Source organism: Ascaphus truei, chromosome 17, assembly GCF_040206685.1.
Source record: "Ascaphus truei isolate aAscTru1 chromosome 17, aAscTru1.hap1, whole genome shotgun sequence".
Classification (NCBI taxonomy): Eukaryota; Metazoa; Chordata; class Amphibia; order Anura; family Ascaphidae; genus Ascaphus; species Ascaphus truei.
Genome location: NC_134499.1, coordinates 13253033 through 13279356, shown reverse-complemented (window position 1 = coordinate 13279356; position 26324 = coordinate 13253033). Strand labels below are relative to the sequence as shown.

General features: G+C 49.7%; 1 protein-coding gene across 3 annotated transcripts in view; it reads left to right on the top strand.

The window, feature by feature from the left end:
- Positions 1-6766: 6766 nt before the first annotated feature.
- Positions 6767-26324, top strand: part of FAM234B (family with sequence similarity 234 member B) — a 44886-nt gene continuing 25328 nt past the window's right edge. For 2 of the 3 annotated variants that reach the window (XM_075573982.1, XM_075573980.1), the window contains exons 1-2: positions 6806-6852; positions 25773-26134. In XM_075573982.1, coding sequence (XP_075430097.1) covers positions 26056-26134 — 79 coding nt within the window. In that variant the 5' untranslated portion in view covers positions 6806-6852; positions 25773-26055. Of the gene's footprint in view, positions 6853-25772; positions 26135-26324 lie in introns of all 3 variants that reach the window. The other variant, XM_075573983.1, reaches the window with a different exon arrangement.

The following is a 26324-nucleotide window of genomic DNA, read 5'->3' as shown; positions in this document are numbered from 1 at the left end:
GCTTTATGTGCGCAATCACCCAAATGGAATTCCTTGATCGTCGCCGGCACTGGTTCATTTTTCGGTCCAAGTTGGCACAGCTCCTTTCAGTCCCCACTCTCCCAACGCACAGGGGTTATTCCCGGTGAGGGGTTATTCTGAGGGCGTCTCTGCTCGTCCTCGGCCCAGATGACGTGTAATCATTCCATCGTGGCAAATGTCACGTGAAATCCTTTCACTGTTCGCTGGCTGCTGTCCCTGCGCCTCCAGCCAAGATCGGCAGAGAATGCCAAATCTATCTCTACGGGGAGAAAACAAGGCCGAAAATAGAGTGTTACACGCGGGTGACTCACTACAAACGGGGCACAGACGTTTCCCCTGGAACAATGTGCAGTGTGAAACTCAATCACATGCCATGGAAAACATGAGGTCTCCTTCGTTCCTGCACAACATGTCCCAATCCCACTTAGCAATATGTCTTGGGTTTGCAACATAGTGAAAACACTTAAAGAGGCGTCACTTAAAAAAAACTAAATGTGTTTTAATACTAGGGAAGGATAATTGTGACATTTAGATGTTTCTTAGTAGGCTCAGTATATAATACAGCTGTGGTGCGGCCTTGTCCGTTGTGTGAACTGAAGCTGAGGAACTTAAAGGAGTAATCCCTGCAATATCCTACGTGTGTTATTAAATAAATCAGGTCTGTAGTATCAGATATAATACTTGTGTCATACTTTCTGCAATCAGAATTCAGTGATGATGGATTCCCAATGCATGAAATGAGATAAAAAGCATAAACAGCATAATACTGTAGGGTAGTTGAAAGGCACTGTGAGGATCCGCCATCCGGGCAGCTGGAAACCGTCTCCTCACCTTAAAACACCTGCCGCCACGGACACCCAGGATACGCAGCCTCGCGGGCCCGTTACGCGCGCGCGGATATTGCGCGGCCTGTCTGCCCGCCCGCTCTGTCTCCGCCACCCCGCCCCTGCACGCAGCGAGTGCGCTAATCCAGCCTCCCCCCTGACTCACGCCCCCGTCTCCGCCCCCATCCTGGTGACGGACAGGACCGGCGAGGGAGTGACTTGCGCTCCGGTCTCCGCCCCCTGACTTCAGTGACGCGCACGGGTCGGCGCGCGCTCCGTCCCGCCTCTGTTCCTGATCAGGCTGCATCATAGGGCACACCTGTGTGCACTAGCAGCCTATAGGATTCGGTTTCCTGGTTCCGCCCTGGCTCCCCATTGGAGGATCTCTCTTTATAAACCCTCTGGCTCCAGACACTCATTGCTGAGCATAGTCTTGTGTGACGCCGTGCCTTGCTGCACTCAGTTCCTGTAGCTCCTGCCTTGCCTTGTCTGTTGATCCTGCCGCTGCCTGACCATGCTACGTACCTTGGACTCCGCAGCCCTCTACTCCTGAACCTGGCTACGCACCCCGAGGATCCGCTACTCTTCAATCCTGAACCTGGCTACGCACCCCGACGATCCGCTACTCTCCAATCCTGATCCGGCAAGTACCCTCTACTACTCTCACATCTATACTCCTGACCTGGCTTGCACGACCAATCTACATCCTAGGCGCGCCCGCGTGGCTGTGGGTTGGCGTTACTCAATTCCCTACCTCAGCACCGCGGTCGCGCTTTGTTTGTGGTGAGCTACGCGTTACACACTGATTGAAGGAAGATTTAAACGGAAGGGCAGCCATTTAGTGAACCCTGGGAAGCAGGATCTTTGCTGCTCGATCACGGGAGAACGAATCGATCATCAGCCTAGGTAATGGGGTTTTCAATAAAGGTAATCAAAGGCTGCATATTTTAAAACAAATAAAAGATTTTTTTAAAGGCCTTTTGCACGGTTTCTTCAAACTGTAGTAAATATACATTACCTGAAACACCTCACCCCCATCACAGTCTCAGCCAATCCGGTCCATGCTCGTTATGCAACATCAGCATACACACAAACTCCTGTAGATGTCGCTGTTGACATGAAATTATCCTCCATTATTTATCTGTTCCATTAACAGATAAATTCAGATAAGTAGGGGTTAATCGCTGGACCATAAACGTATCTCCACGTGCTTATCTTTGAAAGACACATTACCTGTGCTTGGGCCTCTCCCACTACTCTTACCCAATCCTTTAGCTTGACTTCTTTCTTTCCAGAGGATTAGCAGAAAATATCAGGGATACAAAGTTGGCGATAGATGTGTAACCCCTCGTTACCCGGCTCAAAAGGAGTGCTACATCTTGTAGGGTATGTAGAGCGGGCTTAGTCTTTTTTCATACCTTCCCAGGGTGATGGACTCCGTGCAGGCTGGGTGTGTAAGCAGCGAGGAGATAAGATGGGCTCTGTGCAGGCTGGGTGTGTAAGCAGTGAGGTGATAAGATGGGGTGTGTAAGCAGCGAGGTGATAAGATGGGGTGTGTAAGCAGCGAGGAGATAAGATGGGCTCCATGCAGGCTGGGTGTGTAAGCAGCGAGGTGATAAGATGGGGTGTGTAAGCAGCGAGGAGATAAGATGGGCTCCGTGCAGGCTGGGTGTGTAAGCAGCGAGGAGATAAGATGGGCTCCGTGCAGGCTGGGTGTGTAAGCAGCGAGGTGATAAGATGGGCTCCGTGCAGGCTGGGTGTGTAAGCAGCGAGGAGATAAGATGGGCTCTGTGCAGGCTGGGTGTGTAAGCAGCGAGGAGATAAGATGGGGTGTGTAAGCAGCGAGGAGATAAGATGGGCTCCTTGCAGGCTGGGTGTGTAAGCAGCGAGGAGATAAGATGGGCTCTGTGCAGGCTGGGTGTGTAAGCAGCGAGGAGATAAGATGGGCTCTGTGCAGGCTGGGTGTGTAAGCAGCGAGGAGATAAGATGGGCTCTGTGCAGGCTGGGTGTGTAAGCAGCGAGGTGATAAGATGGGCTCTGTGCAGGATGGGTGTGTAAGCAGCGAGGTGATAAGATGGGCTCTGTGCAGGCTGGGTGTGTAAGCAGCGAGGTGATAAGATGGGCTCTGTGCAGGATGGGTGTGTAAGCAGCGAGGAGATAAGATGGGCTCTATGCAGGCTGGGTGTGTAAGCAGCGAGGTGATAAGATGGGGTGTGTAAGCAGCGAGGTGATAAGATGGGGTGTGTAAGCAGCGAGGTGATAAGATGGGGTGTGTAAGCAGCGAGGAGATAAGATGGGCTCTGTGCAGGCTGGGTGTGTAAGCAGCGAGGAGATAAGATGGGCTCCGTGCAGGCTGGGTGTGTAAGCAGCGAGGTGATAAGATGGGCTCTGTGCAGGCTGGGTGTGTAAGCAGCAAGGTGATAAGATGGGCTCCGTGCAGGCTGGGTGTGTAAGCAGCGAGGAGATAAGATGGGCTCTGTGCAGGCTGGGTGTGTAAGCAGCGAGGAGATAAGATGGGGTGTGTAAGCAGCGAGGAGATAAGATGGGCTCCTTGCAGGCTGGGTGTGTAAGCAGCGAGGAGATAAGATGGGCTCTGTGCAGGCTGGGTGTGTAAGCAGCGAGGAGATAAGATGGGCTCTGTGCAGGCTGGGTGTGTAAGCAGCGAGGAGATAAGATGGGCTCTGTGCAGGCTGGGTGTGTAAGCAGCGAGGTGATAAGATGGGCTCTGTGCAGGCTGGGTGTGTAAGCAGCGAGGTGATAAGATGGGCTCTGTGCAGGATGGGTGTGTAAGCAGCGAGGTGATAAGATGGGCTCTGTGCAGGCTGGGTGTGTAAGCAGCGAGGTGATAAGATGGGCTCTGTGCAGGATGGGTGTGTAAGCAGCGAGGAGATAAGATGGGCGCCTGGAACTTTTCTCTTTCAAACAGACGTGCTTTATTTATATTTGGCATCATACTCACTTCTTCTTTGGGGGACTGTGCAGCATCCCCAAAGAGGCACTTTTCTGGTTACCAATGCTTATCTGGCTATCCCTTGCATAGCAGGGAGTTCTCCTACACTCACTGTGACCCTGCGGCAGGGTTGCACCCTCTCTTGGGGTCCAGCGTCCCGTCACCTTATGCATGACCCTCCTTGTCCCAATGTACCCGATGTCGGCATGCTATGAACCTCTAGCTAGAGCAGCTCCCATCATGTACTCAGAAGCCCACGTGTGAGGGATTTCATCTTTAGTACATGGCACATTCCCCCTTTATCTTCGGGAACCACACTCCATGTCTCTATCTCTAATAAGGGGCACATTTCCTATCTATAAAAACAAAAACGTGAATTTATTTTTACAACTCTACAGTAACTATACAGAGCGAGGCTCCTCTCTCTACACCTCCCAGGAACCTGAGCTCCAGAACCGTCATATCCCCTAGTGATGTCACTATCACCCTGGATACAAGGGGCGGGACTTACATTCTGCAGTCATCCCGCATTAACCCATAACTTAACCCCTTGGGTAAAGTAGTATTCCCGGTAGGTGAGTTACAGATGCCCCCCCCCCCCAAAAACCCCAAACTCTTTCACATTCTCAGCCTGTGCAGAAGTTCTCCCCGTGACATTGTATGCAGCTGGAGTCACATTAAAAGGTGAATTAGCCATGGGCAAGCGCTTTAAATCATCCTCGCCCTTCCTAAATGTGCACTGGACTGTCTCTAATCTAGTGGAGATAAGTTCAGGTGGGCCCTGTCTTTTCATGTTGAATTCCCCTCCTGTAAAGGATTACGAAGTCTGAAGATTATTACGCTGATTTATCTGCTTTGGAAGATGAGCTGAAGTCACAAACAGATGGAAATCCGCCCCGCGTCGGTACGATTTCAAAGTGGATGTCCTTTCTTGGTAAAATGAGCCTGTTTTATCCCATGTTGGAGATGTATAGTGATTAACTGCTTCTCTGCTGGGGGGATCTGCAGTATCATCACAAGGTCTGGAGTAGGGTTCTATGTTATAACAACATACAGTACCAATGGTACAGACCCCACTGTGCCTGTATTGTCCATGTACAGCAGTGAGGCTATAGGAGAGTGGTGGGAGAAAAGTCTGAGGGAGATTGTCTTCTAACGAGGGAGATTGCCTTCTAACGAGGGAGATTGTCTTCTAATGAGGGAGAGTGTCTTCTAATGAGCGAGAATGTCTTCTAATGAGCAAGACTGTCTTCTAATGAGCGAGACTGTCTTCTAATTAGCGAGACTGTCTTCTAATTAGTGAGACTGTCTTCTAACGAGTGAGACTACACTAATGAGTGTCTTCTAATGAGTGAGAGTGTATTCTAATGAGTGAGACTGTCTTCTAATGAGCGAGAGTGTCTTCTAATGAGTGAGACTACACTAATGAGTGAGACTGTCTTCTAATGAGGGAGACTGTCTTCTAATGAGCGAGACTGTCTTCTAATGAGCGAGACTGTCTTCTAATGAGCAAGAGTGTCTTCTAATGAGCGAGACTGTCTTCTAATGAGGGAGACTGTCTTCTAATGAGTGAGACTGTCTTCTAATGAACAAGAGTGTCTTCTAATGAGCGAGACTGTCTTCTAATGAGTGAGACTATCTTCTAATGAGTGAGACTGTCTTCTAATGAGTGATACTATCTTCTAATTAGTGAAACTCTTCTAATGAGTGAGACTATCTTCTAATGAGTGAGACTGTCTTCTAATGAGTGAGACTGTCTTCTAATGAGCGAGTGTCTTCTAATGAGCGAGAGTGTCTTCTAATGAGTGAGACTGTCTTCTAATGAGTGAGACTGTCTTCTAATGAGCGAGAGTGTCTTCTAATGAGCGAGAGTGTCTTCTGAGTGAGACTACACTAATGAGTGAGAGTGTCTTCTGAGACTGTCTTCTAATGAGTGAGACTGTCTTCTAATGAGTAAGAGTGTCTTCTAATGAGTGAGACTGTCTTCTAATGAGTGAGACTGTCTTCTAATGAGTGAGTCTACACTAATGAGTTAGACTGTCTTCTAATGAGGGACTGTCTTCTAGTGAGGGAGACTGTCTTCTAATGAATGAGACTGTCTTCTAATGAATGAGACTGTCTTCTAATGAGTGAGAGTGTCTTCTAATGAGTGAGTCTACACGAATGAGTTAGACTACACTGAGGGAGACTGTCTTCTAATGAGTGAGACTACACTAATGAGTGAGACTGTCTTCTAATGCGTGAGACTGTCTTCTAACGAGGGACACTGTTCTAATGAGGAAGTGTCTTTTAAGGAATGAGACTGTATACAAATGAGACTGTCTCCTAATAAATGAGATTGTCTTAAGGAATGATATTGTATACTAATGAATGAGATTGTCTACGAATGAGTGAAACTGTCTTTTAAGGAATCAGACTGCCTTCTGATGAGCAAGACTGTCTTCTGAGTGAGACTGTCTTGTAAGGAATGAGCCTGTCTTCTATTTAATGATATTCTCTACTAACAATTGAGACTATCTATTACTGAGTGAGACTGCCTTCCATTGAGTGTGACTAACCTCTGATTGAGAATGTCTTCTAATGAGTGAGACTGCTTATTAATGCATGAGACTGTCTACTAATAATTGAGATTGTCTACTGAATAAGACTCATTAAGTGAGACTGTCTACTAATGAGTGAGGCAACTTTCTGAGTCAGGCTGTCTACTAATAATTGCGTCTGCCTACTAATGAGTCTGACTCGTTAAGTGAGACTGCGACTCCCTTCTGAGTGAGGCTGCCCTCTGGTGGCTGAGGCTGAGACTGCCTCATTAATGAGGGAGAGTGCGCCCTAGCCAGAACTACACTCCCCAGCGGCGCATGCGCACCTCCGCGCTGCGCTTCACTCCCAGCCCAAAAACTACATCCCCCAGATCCGCTTGCGCGGCGCATGCGCACCTCCGCGCTGCGCTTCACTCCCAGCCCAGAAACTACATCCCCCAGAACCGCTTGCGCGGCGCATGCGTATTTTATTCATTCATCATGTCTACAGTGCTGTCCAGAGCGCTGAAGCTGCCAGGTGAGATATTGGGGGAATAACGGGGCTTTGTTATGGGGTTGGCAGCCGGAATAGGGGCTTTTGCTGTCCGGGTGACTTGTGGGTTGCATGGATGGCGCAGGGAGCAGACCCTGCAGCTGCGCACAGATCTGGCCCTTTATCTGTGATCATGCAAAGGGCTCTGTGACTACATGGCTTGTATTTTATATCCATCCATATTGCAATGTGCATAAACCCTGCAGATGTAGCCAGCCTTACACAGACCATACAGTATGCTGCAATGGGATCCCCGTTATTAAAAGCCAGGATCACCCTCCCTGTGCATCAGGCTAGATTTGAATGGGATCACCCTCCCTGTGCATCAGGGTAGATTTGAATGGGATCTCCCTCCCTGTGCATCAGGGTAGATTTGAATGGGATCACCCTCCCTGTGCATCAGGGTAGATTTGCATGGGGTCACCCTCCTGTGCATCAGGGTAGATTTGAATGGGATCACCCTATAGCAGACTAGAATTCCCCTTCTTCACACACTCATTTAAAGGAAGCCAGGCTCATCCTTCTGGCAAATATCAGTTAGTGGGAACAGTTTCTTCATAATCTGGGAAATCATCCTAAAAGCCCCATTTATCCTATAGCCCTAAATGAGATAACACAGACATGGGATGAGTATCAAAGGGTTATCTCCCACATGCAAACATCATCTGCCAATATAGACATTAGTGGGATCAACCTTTTCTCCCATAGGCACCCTATAAAATGCTACTGTAGCTGTCCTATTTTTTTTAATAGGATAACCCTATAAGGATCAATGTGACTATGGGGTTTATAATGGATTCTAGCCATAAACAAAAGCTAAAAATACCACTTGGTTTTTTTTACTACTATTTATTATCTTTGTCTACATCCAGACAGTCCTCGGTTATCCAACGGAATCCGCTCTGGAAGTAGCGTTGGATAGTGACACCGTTGTAAGGAGTCCCACGTTAATCAGTGGCGGTGAGCGTCGGATAACGCATTCTGGCGTCGAAAAACGGCCCACAGGGTGGCATTGTAAAGCGTTGGATATGCCATTCGTTGTAAAGTGAAACGTTGGATAGCGAGTACTACCTGTATTATAATTCATTATGAAATGAAGGACCCCAAATAGCATTTAAGATGCGTTCCCACTAACACTAATTGGTAATGAAATGATAGACTGAAAGCCCTTTATACAAAAGGCCCGTTTAATAACACGTATATGCTGCACTGATCCATAATCTGATCATAACAACCTTGCGTCTGACATCTTTACTACAGCCCGCACAAAATATATATCTTCCAGTGTCGCACCAGACTTTCATTACAGTGCCAGATTATCCAATAATTTATAGCTCACAAATGTTACTGGCACATTGTTCCACTTAAATATTCCCAAATTTCCCAATATCCCAGGAGATTCATACTGCCCGCGGGACGCGGTATGTTTTTGATGTACTGAGTAGGTATTTCAGGTAGTAAAACTTTTGTGCTCAATATCAGGGACGTGGAGCGTTGCAAAAGTCGGATATCTGCAAGTATTTCAGTAATCATTTACAAAACCCCCAAACTTCTGTAAACACGGTGATCGGCGACGTGGGAGCGGTTTTGTTTCCTCCGTCTGCTCCATATTGTGTGATATCAGTATCCGGCTATTCTAGTAGCTCTGAAGTGTGACAAACCCCTACTAAAGTGCACTTTTTAGAGGTGGAGCGGCAGGCTTTGCTATTCTGTAAGTTCTTCTCGCATGTTTAAACCGCGTCTACACTGTTTTTTTGTTTTTATAAGCGGCTTCACTCCGGCTCTGCCAATCCGATCAGTTTGTCAAAAAAGCCTCAAACTTGCATTTTTTTTGCCCTATTCTCGTAGCTCCGTTATGCAAAGTTCTTCTAAAAACGTCCATTTTTTTTTTCCCCCGCCACCTCCAGGCTGGCGAGATCGGGATTGTGCGAGTTACATCCAGAACCTGAAATATGGGTTTGTCTGAGCGAGCAAAACCCACCAGTCAGACTGGGGACGGAGTTAGCACCAGCTCAGGTCACTCCGCTTCTACCGCGCGTACAATGCGGGCGCCTGGCACTTGTTATAGAAACCGTTTAGTAGATGCGGTTTGCAATAGAGGATAAAGGTTTCTCTCACATTTCATTCCGCTTCTTGTGAACGCGTCACACCGCCCGGTTTGGCAATAACCACTTCTGAGTTTCTACAATAGGCCCCTATCGGCTGAACAGGAGTTTGCACAGGCAAAGTCCCTCTCTTCCCCTTATCTTTATTGTCTCTAACAAGGACAGGGTGGGTTGGGTTTGAACAAACCCTTGGGTGACAAGTGCTCCCTTTTATTCAAAGACTCCGATTAAAAATACAATTCTTAATTTCCAAAGAAACCAAAACAGCCACGCATGCGCGCTGGTTACAAGAGGTGGAACTCGATAGAAAAAGGAGCTTCGTTTCCGCTTATCGGTTTTGTCGGGAAGTGCAAGGTGATCAATAGGTGGTTTCCGGTTTAAACCCTAAAACTGGAAATTCTGCACTCGGGCGCCTCAACGTTCACTACTTTAGCCTGTAACAGGCATCCATCTTGACGAGGGCAACTGCCGGGCTTAACCTTTAATGTGCTGGCCTGGCTGCCCCTGTCGTCACATCGCGTACTCCAGCGGTGCGCAAACTGGGGGGGCGCGAGATTAACTGCCAGGGGTGCGGGGTTTACAGAGGTCCCGCGCGCTTCCCGAAGGCACTTAAATTAAGTGTCGGGGAAGTGGCGAAAGCCTCCGTAAACCTTGCCACCGTGGTTCGGCTGGCATTCTAAGACGCGGTGTCAAACGACGCCGCTGGGTCGTATGACGCCCATACGGCGCCAACCACGGTAAGGAGGAGGGAGGGGGGCACGTGGAGAGCAGGACAGCCGGCAGCGGGGCGCAGGGGAAAAAGATTGCGCTCCCCTGGTTTACTCCATCCGTCCCGATGTTTAACATAAATAGTATAGTACGGGAGTTGCAGAGATAAATCCAGGCAATGCTGGTCCTTGCATCAAGCTGATAATTAATCTTGGAGGGCAGTCCAATCCAGAATGCTCATTGAATTAGTAAATGGATGTTCAAAGTAGCGCTCCTCGTTCTAACATGATGGTGGTCATTTGTCCAACGGAAAGAGAACACCGATGGAGCATAGACACTGCCAAACGGGTAAGGCCCGATGTCGTGCACTCCGTGTCTGAGTGTGGGAAAGTAACCTTACACACTCATGATAAGCAGCGAGAGGCAGTGGTACTGGTCCTATATGTATTGCATAATTAGTCAGTTTACAATATCCATTTAATTGATATACATTAAAATATTAGGGACCAGACTGTGAAGAATGTGGTGAGTGCAATAAAAACATATTAAATGACAGCCCTGTGTGCTTATATCCTGTAGAGGCGTGTAATAGCCAGCGTGGTGTGGCTGGTGCATAAATGCCAGTAAATGCTAGCCAATACGGCTAAGGGTACAGTGACCCAAGACAGCGAACAGCAACCGTGATAGTAGTATATACTATGCACAGTGTCCCAGGAGACCAAGCTTTTAACACCTTAATTACCAGGATAATTTCATTGAGCAAAACGAGTGATTAAATAAATTTGTAATTTATTCACTTAAATAGGCAGACACACAATATTACACAAAATACAGAAGAAAGACACACTTACTTTGGAAACTGGGATACAAAACTAATCTTTCCTAGTTGCAAACAAACAGCAAGATAATCCAGGCAACTTTTCCTTCAAGTCACCTCTTTCTGCTGGAGACTTTGTATCTGGACACTTAGGCTAAGGCCCCGCTCCCAGAGTCAGCGCGCCCGCACTGCATACAGGCGGCGCGCTGACATACACAGACCGCGATATGCGGTCTGTAGGGAGCGGGAGCCGGAGCGGGCGGTGGGCGGGAGTGGGAGGTTTGACAGGGAGGGGGGGCGTGGCTTCAGCGGAGGGACCCGCTACTCTCCCCCCCCCCCCCCCCCCACCTCCCTCCACGGACTCGGGCTGGTGCTGCTGATGGTAAGCAACACACACACACACACACACACACAGAGGCAGGCACTCACGCACACACTCAGACACACACACACACAGACAGGCACGCACTCAGACACACACACACACACACAGACAGGCACGCACTCAGACACACACACAGACAGGCACTCACGCTGCTTTCACTCCACACCTCCCCGCTCCCCGAAGCGTCTCCTCCTCCCGAAGCCTCCCCTCCCCATTGGCTCACAGCCACACCACGTGACGCGTCAACGCTAGGAAACACCATTCCCTTGTGTCTCATAGCGGCTGACGCGCCACAGCGTGTAGTGCGCTGTACCGCCAGGGGGGACCGGGACTGGCTCGGTGGGGATTCCCCTGCTGGTGTGGAACTCGCGTGTGGCCGCCCGCGCCAACGAGCGCAGCGGGACCGAGGCCTTAGCCTCTGAGAAATTTAGACGACTTACTCAGAGCTTGGAATTCTGGGAACTTCTTACAAGATGGAACTTAGATGGAACCATAACAGAGAGAGTTCTGGGATGGGGCTAGCTGTCATACCCTTTTAGGAGAGGCAGTTTCACAGCTTGCCCTCCAACCAGTGGCGTGGGAATTTCATCCCTGTCCACTCGCACATCTGGCCTCTCTGGCTGCAGAACAGTGAGAGAGCATGTGCACAAAACCACCATCTTTGCTCATTCACTATTCAAACCCCCACTGGCTCCATGCCACTAAGTCTGGGCTAGGTTACAGGGACCCTTTGAATTGAGGATATCGGTGCTTCATTTAGCCTTTCCTGCTAACAAAAGGGATCACACCTCTAGGACAAATGTCCCTTTGATCTTGTAGCCATAGGCCCCCCTCTGAGTCTGATTTAATGCATAAAGTTTAAACATATTTTAAAACACTGCTGCCTAAAAATATACTCGTTCATTCTGCTGCTAAAATGTTAGTTTTTTTGATGTATGAAATAGAGTGTAACCTAAACTGTTCCCCTTACACTAGTTTTCATTTCTTACACACAGCAACTGGCTCTTTAAACATTTTAACTTCACTTTTAAATCTCGCACAGCCTTATCTTAATAAAACCCTCTCAGTCTGATACCTGACTGGAGTAACCCCCTGGACCCCTATACTGGATTCAGGGTACCTGGGCATTACTTGGGCTGTGTCCCTTTATCCCTAGGGAGTCCAGTGCCTCATTTAACCTTTTCCTGGTTTATGCTGAAGCAGGACGTCCTAGTGGTGAGTCGCAAGAACGTTTTCAGGATGGGTCTGACCAGAGCACTGGGCTTCTATGTATCCGAGAATCTCACTTGGTTTCCAGATACTTTTCTGGGGTAACTCATAACTTGAGAACTTCGATACATAGCCACAATCTGTAGACTTTCTCCGGCAAACCCACCCTGAAACTTACCTCCTGAAAATCTCCTGGTCCCAGCACCTCTGGAAAAGGTAAAACACAAAAAAGGGCAATTGTCGCATATTTTGCACACAGTCACAGTAATGCATACACAATGCCCGGGCCCAAGAGCTGACACTCTAGGACCCCAGGACACAGGTCAGGGGTAACCAAGTGGGCTTAACCTTTATTATTGAGCCTGGTTACCCCCTGACCGTCACACACAGCCTAAACAATTAGGTGATGTCGGGACCATAGGAGCATGTATGTAAACAAACAGCTGATATCGATGGTATGGGGCCAGCGCCAAGTGCTATAGCTCCATGGTGAGCAGATCTCATAGGCAATAGATGTGTGTTATTGCTGCATTGCGTTGCTCAACAAACTTATCCATATAATCCAATAAATAGCAATGGATAAGTGTGTCAACACTGGGTAAGTGCGGGTGTCTAGGTGAAAACCCTGCATGAACTAGCCCTCAAAAAAGTACACACAGGGGGAGGGAGAGAAAAATACAGGTCCCTATAAACCAATCTGTACTGACCCTGCGAGGGTATTCCACAGATGTAAACATGCCTAATAGAAGGATCACATAGTCCCGCTTGCCCTATCCCTCAATGACATACCCCTACGGCCCCTTTCCACCCCCCCCCCCCATGTGCCTTAGGGGCATTTACTGGCATTTATCCACCAGCCACATCACGCTGGCTATTACACGCCTCTACAGGATATAAGCACACAGTGTTGTCATTTAATATGTTTTTATTGCACTCACCACATTCTTCACAGTCTGGTCCCTAATATTTTAATGTATATCAATTAAATGGATATTTTAAATTGACTAATTATGCAATACATATAGGACCAGTACCACTGCCTCTCACTGCTTATCATGAGTGTGTAAGGTTACTTTCCCACACACAGGCACGGAGTGCACGACATCGGGCCTTATCCATTTGGCAGTGTCTATGCTCCATCGGTGTTCTCTTTCCGTTGTCCATTAATCACTTGCCCTAGTGTGTGTGTGTGTGTGTGTGTGTGTGTGTGTGTGTGTGTGTGTGTGTGTGTGTGTGTGTGTGTGTGTCCCCTCTGGTCATTCTACGTAGAGCGGGTTCTCTTTTCGTTTGTTCCCTGTAGTCATTTGTCCATCTTTATCCAACAAAGGTAATTTCTTTTTGCGATGTGTCCGACCCACCACCATTTTAATTTCTTCCCCCTTGGGATGATGTCACAGACTTTTGTTTGCTTTCAAACTCCTATTTTATTTATTTTCCTGTCTCTTCGGGTAATACCCAGAATGCATCTCTCCATACCCCTTGGAGTTGTCTGAAGCTTCTAAATTATCTTCTCATTGGGGTCCAAGTGTCACATCCAGACGTGAGCACGGGCAGAATACACAGGTCACATCCAGACGTGAGCACGGGCAGAATACACAGGTCACATCCAGACGTGAGCACGGGCAGAATACACAGGTCACATCCAGACGTGAGCACGGGCAGAATACATGGGTCACATCCATACGTGAGCACGGGCAGAATACACGGGTCACATTCTTACGCGAGCACGGGCAGAATACACGGGTCACATCCACGCGTGAGCACGGGCAGAATACACGGGTCACAACCATACGTGAGCATGGGCAGGATACACGGGTCACATCCACACGTGAGCACGGGCAGGATACACGGGTCACATCCACACGTGAGCACGGGCAGGATACACGGGTCACATCCATACGTGAGCACGGGCAGAATACACGGGTCACATCCACACGTGAGCACGGGCAGAATACACGGGTCACATCCACACGTGAGCACAGGCAGAATACACGGGTCACATCCACACGTGAGCACGGGCAGAATACACGGGTCACATCCACACGTGAGCATGGGCAGGATACACGGGTCACATCCATACGTGAGCACGGGCAGAATACACGGGTCACATCCACACGTGAGCACGGGCAGAATACACGGGTCACATCCACACGTGAGCATGGGCAGAATACACGGGTCACATCCATACGTGAGCACGGGCAGGATACACGGGTCACATCCATACGTGAGCGCCGGCAGAATACACTAGTTACATCCATACGTGAGCACGGGAAGAATACACGGGTCCCATCTGTACGTGAGCACGGGCAGAAGACACGGGTCACATCCACACGTGAGCACGGGCAGAATACACGGGTCACATCCATACGTGAGCACAGGCAGAATACACGGGTTACATCCATACGTGAGCACGGGCAGAATACACGGGTCACATCCATACGTGAGCGCGGGCAGGATACACGGGTCACATCCATACGTGAGCACGGGCAGAATACACGGGTCACATCCATACGTGAGCATGGGCAGGATACACGGGTCACATCCACACGTGAGCACGGGCAGAATACACGGGTCACAGCCATACGTGAGCACGGGCAGAATACACGGGTCACATCCATACGTGAGCACGGACAGAATATACGGGTCTCATCCATACGTGAGCACGGGCAGGATACACGGGTCACATCCATACGTGAGCACGGGCAGAAGACACGGGTCACATCCACACGTGAGCACGGGCAGAATACACGGGTCCCATCCATACGTGAGCACGGGCAGAATACACGGGTCACATCCACACGTGAGCACGGGCAGAATACACGGGTCCCATCCATACGTGAGCACGGGCAGAATACACGGGTCCCATCCATACGTGAGCACGGGCAGGATACACGGGTCCCATCCATACGTGAGCACGAGCAGAATACACGGGTCACATCCACACGTGAGCACGGGCAGAATACACGGGTCACATCCATACGTGAGCATGGGCAGAATACACGGGTCACACCCATACGTGAGCACGGGCAGAATACACGGGTCACACCCACACGTGAGCACGGGCAGAATACACGGGTCACATCCATACGTGAGCACGGGCAGAATACACGGGTCCCATCCATACGTGAGCACGGGCAGAATACACGGGTCACATCCACACGTGAGCACGGGCAGAATACACGGGTCACATCCATACGTGAGCACGGGCAGAATACACGGGTCACATCCATACGTGAGCACGGGCAGAATACACGGGTCCCATCCATACGTGAGCCTGGGCAGAATACACGGGTCCCATCCATACGTGAGCGCGGGCAGAATACAAGGGTACCATCCATACGTGAGCACGGGCAGAATACACGGGTCACATCCATACGTGAGCACGGGCAGAATACACAGGTCACATCCATACGTGAGCACGGGCAGAATACACGGGTCACATCCATACGTGAGCACGGGCAGAATACACGGGTCACATCCACACGTGAGCACGGGCAGAATACACGGGTCCCATCCATACGTGAGCACGGGCAGAATACATGGGTCACAGCCATACGTGAGCGCGGGCAGAATACACGGGTCCCATCCATACGTGAGCACGGGCAGAATACACGGGTCCCATCCATACGTGAGCACGGGCAGAATACACGGGTCCCATCCATACGTGAGCACGGGCAGAATACACGGGTCACATCCACACGTGAGCACGGGCAGAATACACGGGTCACATCCATACGTGAGCACGGGCAGAATGCACGGGTCACATCCATACGTGAGCACGGGCAGAATACACGGGTCACATCCATACGTGAGCACGGGCAGAATACACGGGTCACATCCATACGTGAGCACGGGCAGAATACACGGGTCACATCCGTACGTAAGCACAGGCAGAATACACGGGTCACATCCGTACGTGAGTTCCCATCCATACGTGAGCACGGGCAGGATACACGGGTCACATCCATACGTGAGCACGGGCAGGATACACGGGTCACATCCATACGTGAGCACGGGCAGAATACACGGGTCACATTCATACGTGAGCACGGGCAGAATACACGGGTCACATTCATACGTGAGCACGGGCAGAATACACGGGTCACATTCATACGTGAGCACGGGCAGAATACATGGGTCACATCCATACGTGAGCACGGGCAGAATACACGGGTCCCATCCATACGTGAGCCTGGGCAGAATACACGGGTCCCATCCATACGTGAGCGCGGGCAGAATACAAGGGTACCATCCATACGTGAGCACGGGCAGAATACACGGGTCACATCCATACGTGAGCACGGGCAGAATACACAGGTCACATCCATACGTGAGCACGGGCAGAATACACGGGTCACATCCATACGTGAGCACGGGCAGAATACACGGGTCACATCCACACGTGAGCGCGGGCAGAATACACTGGTCCCATCCATACGTGAGCACGGGCAGAATACATGGGTCACAGCCATACGTGAGCGCGGGCAGAATACACGGGTCCCATCCATACGTGAGCACGGGCAGAATACACGGGTCCCATCCACACGTGAGCACGGGCAGAATACACGGGTCACATCCATACGTGAGCACGGGCAGAATGCACGGGTCACATCCATACGTGAGCACGGGCAGAATACACGGGTCACATCCATACGTGAGCACGGGCAGAATACACGGGTCACATCCGTACGTAAGCACAGGCAGAATACACGGGTCACATCCGTACGTGAGTTCCCATCCATACGTGAGCACGGGCAGGATACACGGGTCACATCCATACGTGAGCACGGGCAGGATACACGGGTCACATCCATACGTGAGCACGGGCAGAATACACGGGTCACATTCATACGTGAGCACGGGCAGAATACACGGGTCACATTCATACGTGAGCACGGGCAGAATACACGGGTCACATTCATACGTGAGCACGGGCAGAATACACGGGTCACATTCATACGTGAGCACGGGCAGAATACACGGGTCACATTCATACGTGAGCACGGGCAGAATACACGGGTGGAACACTTTCCTCGGGAGGCGCAGGGGGATGTTCCCTTTAAAGATTGTCTTGTTTCTTCCAAATACGCTCAATATCATCTTCATTTTCTTATTAATTTCTTTCAAAAGGTTCCCAGCCATTGTTACATGACACACACGCACACGCACGCGCACACATACACACACACACATATATATACACGCACGCACACACACACACATATATATACACACACGCACACAAACACACACACACACATATATATACACACAGGCACGCACACACACACACACACACACACATATATACACACACGCACGCGCACACACACACACACACACACATATTCAGCGGCATGTTTGCATCATGTTTGAAACCCCCCACGTCCTGTATTTAATAGGATATTAAGCTGACGGTGTAAGTTACAACCTTCCTAGTGTGGGGGAGCAGGGGGACGGTATAGAACAGGGGTGTGCGCCAACCTGGGGGGCGCGAGATTCTCTGAGGGGGGCGCAGGGCTTACAGAGGCCCCGCGCGCTTCCGGAAGGCACAAAACTAAATGCCGGGGGAGCCGCGAAGGCCTCTGTAATCTTCACTTACCTTGGCTCAGACGGCTTCAACGCAGCGGCAAATGACACCGCGGGGTCACGTGACGTCGTGACATCAGAACGCCAGAGCCAAGGTAAGGAGGGGGGGGAGAGCCTGCAGGGGGGGCCATGTGACCGTTGCCCGGGGAAATCCCCGCGGACAGTTTATCTGCGTATAACAGGACTGGTTGTGGGAGATAAGAGAGCGTGACGGACACTTGTGACATATCTCTCTCTATATCTATGTATCACACCCGGCCAATCCACGCGGACCACTGTATGTGGGGTCTAGTCACGTCTTGTGATCGCTCCTGCGTGGATGTTCTGGTGGCCCAGTGACACTCTGGTACTGCCGGGCCCTGTGCCACTGTACCGGTCAACATTATAGTGGGGCAATTAAACCCTCTTTTGAATTAAGCGGTACTTGAGACTTCGTCTTCTAGAAACCTGCCCCAAATAAGTTATTGTGAGGGGGGAAAAGGGACACAGACCCTCCGCCGTGCAGTGTGCCTCAAATAAAAACCCCACGTGTGGGCACATTCACGTCTCCGACAGGCCTGTAATCCTGCCCTTCCCCGTTATCTCTTAGCATACAGTGCTCCCACTGCAGCCAGGGATTCTGGGTAATGACATGCAAATGAGTAAGCATAGTGTGTCACCTTTTACTTCATGTCCATTTTAACATGGAGCCCTATAAGTGTACACCTGCCGCATTACACAGTTTTCCAGCACAGTCTGGGTCACAGAAGTGCAGAGCCAGTAACCCTACTCACAGATAGCTATTTCCACATTTTGGGTCTCATCAGTGTGAGGCTGGTTATACTGACTTTGCAACGTGCAGCTGGTACGTGGTGTGACAAACGGCTTACTCCGGGGCTCCGTCGTTTGTCCGGGACTGTTTAGAACACGGTCTTTTAGGGTAGGTTAAATGATGAGGCGTCACGTACTGTTCCTTTAAACAGGCTATGCCTGGTTTATTCAGTCCCAGGCACTGAGACTGCCACAGTGCATACAACAGAAAACAGATCAAAACAAAAGCTGCTCACCTGAGCGATAACTTAACTTAGATATCCCTGACTCAGGGTTGGAAGTGGCTTTTCCACTTCCAACATCAAAACACGGTACTTTTGCAGTCTTACACAAATGAACAGAAAGATTGAACCTGTTTGGGGAAGAGGCTTCTCCCCTCTGTAGTTCAGCAGCCTTCCAGCCTCCTGGCTCTTGTGGGGAGACCAGAGCAAACAGGAAATCAGTCTTTCATACCTGATTCCTAATTAGCATGACAGGTGACAGAAATCAGGCAGCAGACAAACTCTGGTCTGGATCTCTCATCCCTCAGTTCCAGCGCTTGCCAAACTGTGGGATGGAGTGTATGTATTATAAGGCTGCACTCCCAGGCCAAACAGGATAGAAACTGTCTAGTATCCTGGGAGCCCTATATACGGAATTTATTACCATCCCCTGGTTTCTGTCACATATCCTCCCCCCCAGCTCAGACCTCGAGGGATGAGCGACCATGGATATTAGGGAGTGCATCCTTGACAACCCGTCAGCATTGCCATGTTTGTGCCCTGACCTGTGTTCCACAGAAAATTTAAAGGGTTGTAGGCTTAGGAACCACCTGGTCACTCTAGCATTCTTTTCCCTGTTTTGACACATCCAGGTAAGGGGTGCATGATCTGTGACCAACCGGAATTTTCTCCCCAACAGGTAGTATTTGAGCGTCTCTACAGCCCACTTTATTGCGAGACACTCTTTCTCTACTATGGAGTAATTTTTCTCCTGGGGATTTAGTTTCCTACTTAAATAAAGGATGGGGTGCTCCTCACCTTGAGACTCCTGGGAGAGTACCGCCCCCAGCCCTACCTCAGATGCGTCGGTTTGGACTACGAACTCTTTGGAGAAGTCAGGTGTGACCAACACTGGTTGGGCACAGAGAGCTTCTTTCAGGCTTCTAAAGGCCTGTTCGGTTTCGGGGGACCACTTTACCATTAGCGGTCCTCTTGCTTTTGTGAGGTCAGTTAGTGGGGTTGCCTTAGTTGCAAAATTGGGAATAAACCTTCTATAGTACCCAATTAAGCCCAAAAAGGTCCTTACTTGTTTTTTTGTAACTGGCCTTGGCCAATTTTGTATCGCCTCCACTTTGAGTGTTTGGGGTTTGAGTAAACCTCTGCCAATAGAATATCCCAGATACTTGGCCTCCTCCAGACCAATAGTGCATTTAGCGGGGTTAGCAGTTAGTCCAGCAGACCGGACTGCGTCAAGCACAGCTTGGACCTTTGGAAGGTGGGATTGCCAATCTTCACTATGGATTACCACATCATCCAGGTAGGCGGCAGCATACCGAGCATGTGGTTTTAAAATTTTATCCATCATTCTTTGGAATGTGGCGGGAGCTCCATGTAAGCCAAAAGGCAACACCTTATACTGAAAGAGGCCGTCTGGGGTTGAGAAGGCTGTCTTTTCTTTTGCCCTTTCTGTGAGGGGAACCTGCCAGTACCCTTTTGTTAGGTCTAGGGTTGTGAGATATCGGGCTTTGCCCAGTCTCTCTACAAGTTCATCTACCCTGGGCATAGGATAAGTATCAAATTTTGACACCGCGTTTAGTTTCCGGTAGTCATTACAAAACCTTGTTGTACCATCTGGCTTTGGGACTAAGACTATAGGGCTGTTCCACCCACTTTGGGATTCCTCAATTACACCTAGTTTTAGCATTTTTTTAACCTCTAAACTTATAGCCTTTCTTTTGGCCTCTGGGATTCGGTACGGTTTAAGGTTAACTCGGACCCCCGGTTCAGAGACTAAGTCATGTTCAATTACGCTAGTTCTACCTGGCCGTATAGAGAAGATTTCTTTGTTTCTTTTCACTAAATTCTGAACCTCTCGTTTCTGATGAACAGACAGGGTTTCAGCTATGCTAACCTCTGGGTCAGTTTCTTGATTCTCTGACGGACCTGGGGGTACTAGGGTTAACAAGACTTCTCTATCTTTCCAGGGCTTGAGTAGGTTTATATGGTAAATTTGCTCAGGTTTCCTCCTACCTGGCTGTCTTACCTTATAATTTACTTCTCCCACTCTTTCCAAGACCTCATATGGCCCATGCCATTTAGCAAGGAATTTACTCTCCACGGTGGGAACCAGAACTAGTACCCTATCACCTGGAGAAAAAATTCTGACCCTAGCACCCTTATTATATGTATTCCTCTGTGCTTCTTGAGCTTTCTCCATGTGTTCCCTCACTATGGGTAGGACTGCAGCAATGCGGTCCTGCATCTGGGCAACATGCTCTATTACACTTCTGTAAGGGGTAACCTCGTGTTCCCAAGTCTCTTTGGCTATATCCAGTAAGCCCCTTGGGTGTCGGCCATACAATAGTTCAAACGGGGAGAAGCCTGTGGATGATTGGGGAACTTCCCTAATGGCAAATAACAGGTACGGTAACAAACAATCCCAGTTTTTCCCATCTTTATCAACCGCCCGCCGTAACATGCTCTTTAAGGTTTTATTGAACCTTTCCACTAAACCATCTGTTTGTGGATGATAGACTGAGGTTCTGAGATGCTTGATTTTTAGGAGTTTACATAGCTCTTTCGTTACTTGGGACATAAATGGTGTTCCCTGGTCAGATAGAATCTCTTTAGGAATCCCGACCCGGGAAAACAGAACTACTAACTCTTTTGCTATGTTTTTAGCTGAGGTGCTACGTAGGGGAACTGCCTCCGGATATCGGGTGGCATAATCTAATATTACCAATATATGCTGATGTCCCCTAGCAGACTTTATTAGGGGTCCTACTAGATCCATAGCAATCCGGTCAAATGGTACCTCTATTATGGGAAGGGGTACCAATGGGCTGCGGTACGCCTTGAACGGGGCGGTGATCTGACATTCTGGGCATGAGGAACAATAATTCGTAATTTCTGCCAGAACCCCAGGCCAATAGAAGCTTCGGAGAACCTTTTCTTTTGTCTTTTCCACCCCTAGGTGTCCCCCCAATGGATGACTATGTGCGAGGTGTAATACTACGTTACGGAATGTCCGTGGTACCAACAATTGTTTAGTTGTAACTGATTTCCTTTTATCAACCCGATATACTAGGTCGTTCTCTACCTCGAAGTAGGGGTAAGCAAGTGACCTATCTGGTTGGCCAGGAGTACTATTCTGGTCCCGTATATTTCCCCTTGCTACCGCTAATGTGGGGTCCTCCCACTGGGCCTTCTTAAAACTCCCAGGACTGACCTCTAGGTCAGCGAGGGTCTTATCCGGTTCTGGGGTGGTAAGTGTCTGCTCAACATCTTGATTTGGGGTATTCCCTACCAAAGTAGTGATGGGGAAGGGAATTTTACAGCACTCCTCCTTTTCCCCCTTCTTATTTGGGCCCTCGTCAACCTCCATTTCTGAAAAAGGGAAAGGATTTGTTTCTTCTAATACTTCGTTATGGTCCGCTATTGAACTCTGGGCGCTATTCTGAGCGGGGGACCACATTTTTAGAAAATGGGGAAAGTCGGTCCCTATTAACACATCATGTGCCAGTTTGGGTACAATACCCACCTTGAAATCTAAAGAACCAAACTCTGTTTCAAAAAAAACATCAACAGTGGAATATTCATGATTATCCCCATGTATACAACAAATTGCCACTCTTTGTGAACTGTTTCCCTGTTTCTTCTTAATGGGCAAGAGGTATTCGGACACTAGTGTGACCATGCTCCCAGAGTCAAGAAGTGCCCGAACCCTCTTACCATTAACCTTTACAAATGCCCACAGATGGTTATTCAAGGGGTCCTCTGGGCTAGGGCCCATACATTGGGACAACAGCGAATAAGGTTCCACGCTGTTGCATTGCATGGGCTCATCATTTAGTGGGCAGATTTTTGCTGTGTGGCCCCTCTCATGACAATTTACACATTTAGGTACATAGTCTGTGTCCCACTTAGAGCCTTTTCCCGGCTCCCCATGTTGGCTATTGCCCTTAGTGTGCGAACCACTGTTGCTGGTGCTGCGTGAAGGTGGTCGCCGCTCTTCAGCGCCCCTTAACCCCGGTACCCTTTTACCGTCTCTGGAAGAGTCCTGGAACCTCGGGTAGTGGGGTTGCTCCACGACTGTGGGTTGCGGGTGCTCTTCTGCTGCATTGTACCTTTCTATGAGGGCCACAAGCTCATCCGCATTGTGGGGGTCACTCCGACTGACCCAACGGCGTAAGGCAGAGGGAAGTTTCCTCAAGAACTGGTCCATGACCAACCGTTCCACGATGTGGCTGGCTGAGTTGATCTCGGGTTGTAGCCACTTCCGGGCGAGGTGGATGAGGTCATACATCTGGCTTCGGGTGGCTTTATCCATCGTGAAGGACCATGCGTGAAACCTTTGGGCGCGAACAGCCGTGGTTACGCCGAGGCGGGCGAGGATCTCGAACTTCAATTTTGCATAGACGTTAGCTTCGGCTGGCTCTAGATCAAAGTAAGCCTTCTGGGGTTCGCCGCTTAGGAAGGGTGCGATTAGACCAGCCCACTCAGCTTCTGGCCATCCCTCTCTCTGTGCCGTGCGTTCAAACGTGAGAAGATAGGCTTCCACATCATCCGAGGGTCCCATCTTCTGAAGGTAGTGGCTTGCCCTGGTCATTTTCGGAACTGGGGCTGCCGCTGCCAGTGGAAGGTTACTGATAGTCCCCCTCAGGATCTCGAGTTCCTGCTGTAAGCCCTGAGCGAACCGCTGTTGCTCCTCTCTCAGCAAGCGGTTTGTCTCTTGCTGGTTTGCATTCGCGTTTTGCAGGGCTTCATTCGTCTGTTGCTGGTTTGCATTCGCCTGTTGCTGGTTGGCATTAATCTCTTGCTGGGCTATTAGCAGCTGTTGCTGGGCTGCATTCGTCTGCTGCTGGTTTGCATTAGTTTCTTGCTGGGCTATTAACAGCTGTTGCTGGGTTTCATTCGCGTCTTTCTGGGCAGCGACATTGCGTACCAGCGCACCCACCACGTCTTCCATCTTGTTTGCAGAGGATGAAAAAAACTTTTTTTTTTTTTTTTTCAAAGTTCTTTAACCCGCAGACCCCCTAGTGCTCTGCCCGCATTCTCCACCATATGTGACAAACGGCTTACTCCGGGGCTCCGTCGTTTGTCCGGGACTGTTTAGAACACGGTCTTTTAGGGTAGGTTAAATGATGAGGCGTCACGTACTGTTCCTTTAAACAGGCTATGCCTGGTTTATTCAGTCCCAGGCACTGAGACTGCCACAGTGCATACAACAGAAAACAGATCAAAACAAAAGCTGCTCACCTGAGCGATAACTTAACTTAGATATCCCTGACTCAGGGTTGGAAGTGGCTTTTCCACTTCCAACATCAAAACACGGTACTTTTGCAGTCTTACACAAATGAACAGAAAGATTGAACCTGTTTGGGGAAGAGGCTTCTCCCCTCTGTAGTTCAGCAGCCTTCCAGCCTCCTGGCTCTTGTGGGGAGACCAGAGCAAACAGGAAATCAGTCTTTCATACCTGATTCCTAATTAGCATGACAGGTGACAGAAATCAGGCAGCAGACAAACTCTGGTCTGGATCTCTCATCCCTCAGTTCCAGCGCTTGCCAAACTGTGGGATGGAGTGTATGTATTATAAGGCTGCACTCCCAGGCCAAACAGGATAGAAACTGTCTAGTATCCTGGGAGCCCTATATACGGAATTTATTACCATCCCCTGGTTTCTGTCACAGTGGGTATAACCAGCTCTGCTGGAAAGCGGTGTAATGCGAGAGGCATTAGCTTATAGGCGTCCGTGTTAAAATGGTGACGCTGTGACGCTGTGAATGTATGAAGACTTCATACATGTGACGCATCATTTATTTGCAATGAATTGCGACACGCCGCGTCATGTTGGATACCCGATTGATGCAATTTAAATGAAAACAATGATTTTCCTTATATTTATAACTACTGTAGTGTTGGTAAATATCTATTATTAGTGTAATATTTATCATGGCCGTACTGTGAAAATAATACATTTTGTTAATCCAGGGGTGTGTAAACTGGGGGGCGCACCCCTCCCCCTCCCCCCCCAGTGGGGGGGCACAAGATTTTTCAGGGGGGGCCCGGCGGTTGCAGAGGCCCCGCAGTCTTTCCCCCAAGGCATTTGCGTTGATGCCGGGGGTCGCGTGAGGCCTCTGCAACTTCCCTTACCTCGTCTTCGGCAACGAGTCGCCACGGCAACGCGAGCGGGGAGGGGAGAAGGGAAACCTCGCGCGCCTCTGTGTTAACCTATAGAATGACACCTCGCGCGCCTCTGTGTTAACCTATAGAATGACACCTCGCGCACCTCTGTGTTAACCTATAGAATGACACCTCGCGCACCTCTGTGTTAACCTATAGAATGAAACCTCGCGCGCCTCTGTGTTAACCTATAGAATGACACTTCGCGCGCCTCTGTGTTAACCTATAGAATGAAACCTCGCGCGCCTCTGTGTTAACCTATAGAATGAAACCTCGCGCGCCTCTGTGTTAACCTATAGAATGACACCTCGCGCGCCTCTGTGTTAACCTATAGAATGAAACCTCGCGCTGCGTCAAATCCATTTTTGGTTGATACAGAGGAATGTAATTCTGCGCTGACGATATAAACGCGCTTTTTATGCACTTTCTCCTTCTTTTTGCTGCACAGAAACATTCTTTTTTAGTACATCTCCTTAAAGCAGCAAAATACCGGAGTGAAGCCGGGGGGGGGTCTCTGGAGCTGAACCCCACGGGGACCCCCTGCTTGCAGGGGTACCGACCCCCGTAGGGGGCGCCGGCATCTCTGCGGAGTTATGTGTCCTGGTCACGCGGGCCAGTAGGAACCGCACACCGGATGGCGTCACGACTTCCTATTGGCCAGTGGGACGCAAGATATTTAAACGCCGCCATTCTGTTAGGCACACAGTTTCTCAGCCTGCAGAGATACCGGCACCTACTACGGAGGTCAGTATCTCCGGCAGCAGGGGGTCCCCGGGGCTGAAATTAATGGGGATCTGCTCCAGCGACCCCCTGCTTCAACCTTACATGTAAAAAAAAAAAAGCCCCTTGGATTGCTCCTTTCACATTAATAAATTGCTTTCATTTACTTCTGGCATCAGAGGGGTTAAACCTACAACTTGATTCCATCCGGGCTTATGCGGCCGCCCCAGGGGACGTTTCCACATGTGATCTGCAGTCATGAGCCGCAGATCCCGGGAGACGCCACCGGTTAAACCAGTCGGATGGGTCCGTCTCCGATAACCACAAGCAGCGGGGAGGGCTAGATCTGCGCAGAGGGAGCGAGGTGAAGCCGGGATTATCCAGCACGGCAAGAAGTATCCGCGCTCGGGTTACACGCAGCCAGAGTCACCCCCGCCCTCTGCCAGGGACTCGCAGTCCGAAATGTTCAGGCAGGAGAGAGCCGGGTACGCGAAGAAGACGGGCAAAGGCGGCATCGTCCCGTTCTGGTTCCAGCATGGCGGTGAGTTAAGGGGCGCTGGTCACACGTAGCCGGGGCAAAACCCAAACCCCAACCTTTCTTGGGAACTGTTTAACAATTAAATGGCTAATCCAACCATGCTAACAGCAAAGATGTGGCAGCTGGTGCTGCTCTGGAGCTGTAGAAGAGGGAAACGCGCCGGTCCTGACGCATTTCTGAGGAATTCCAGTAC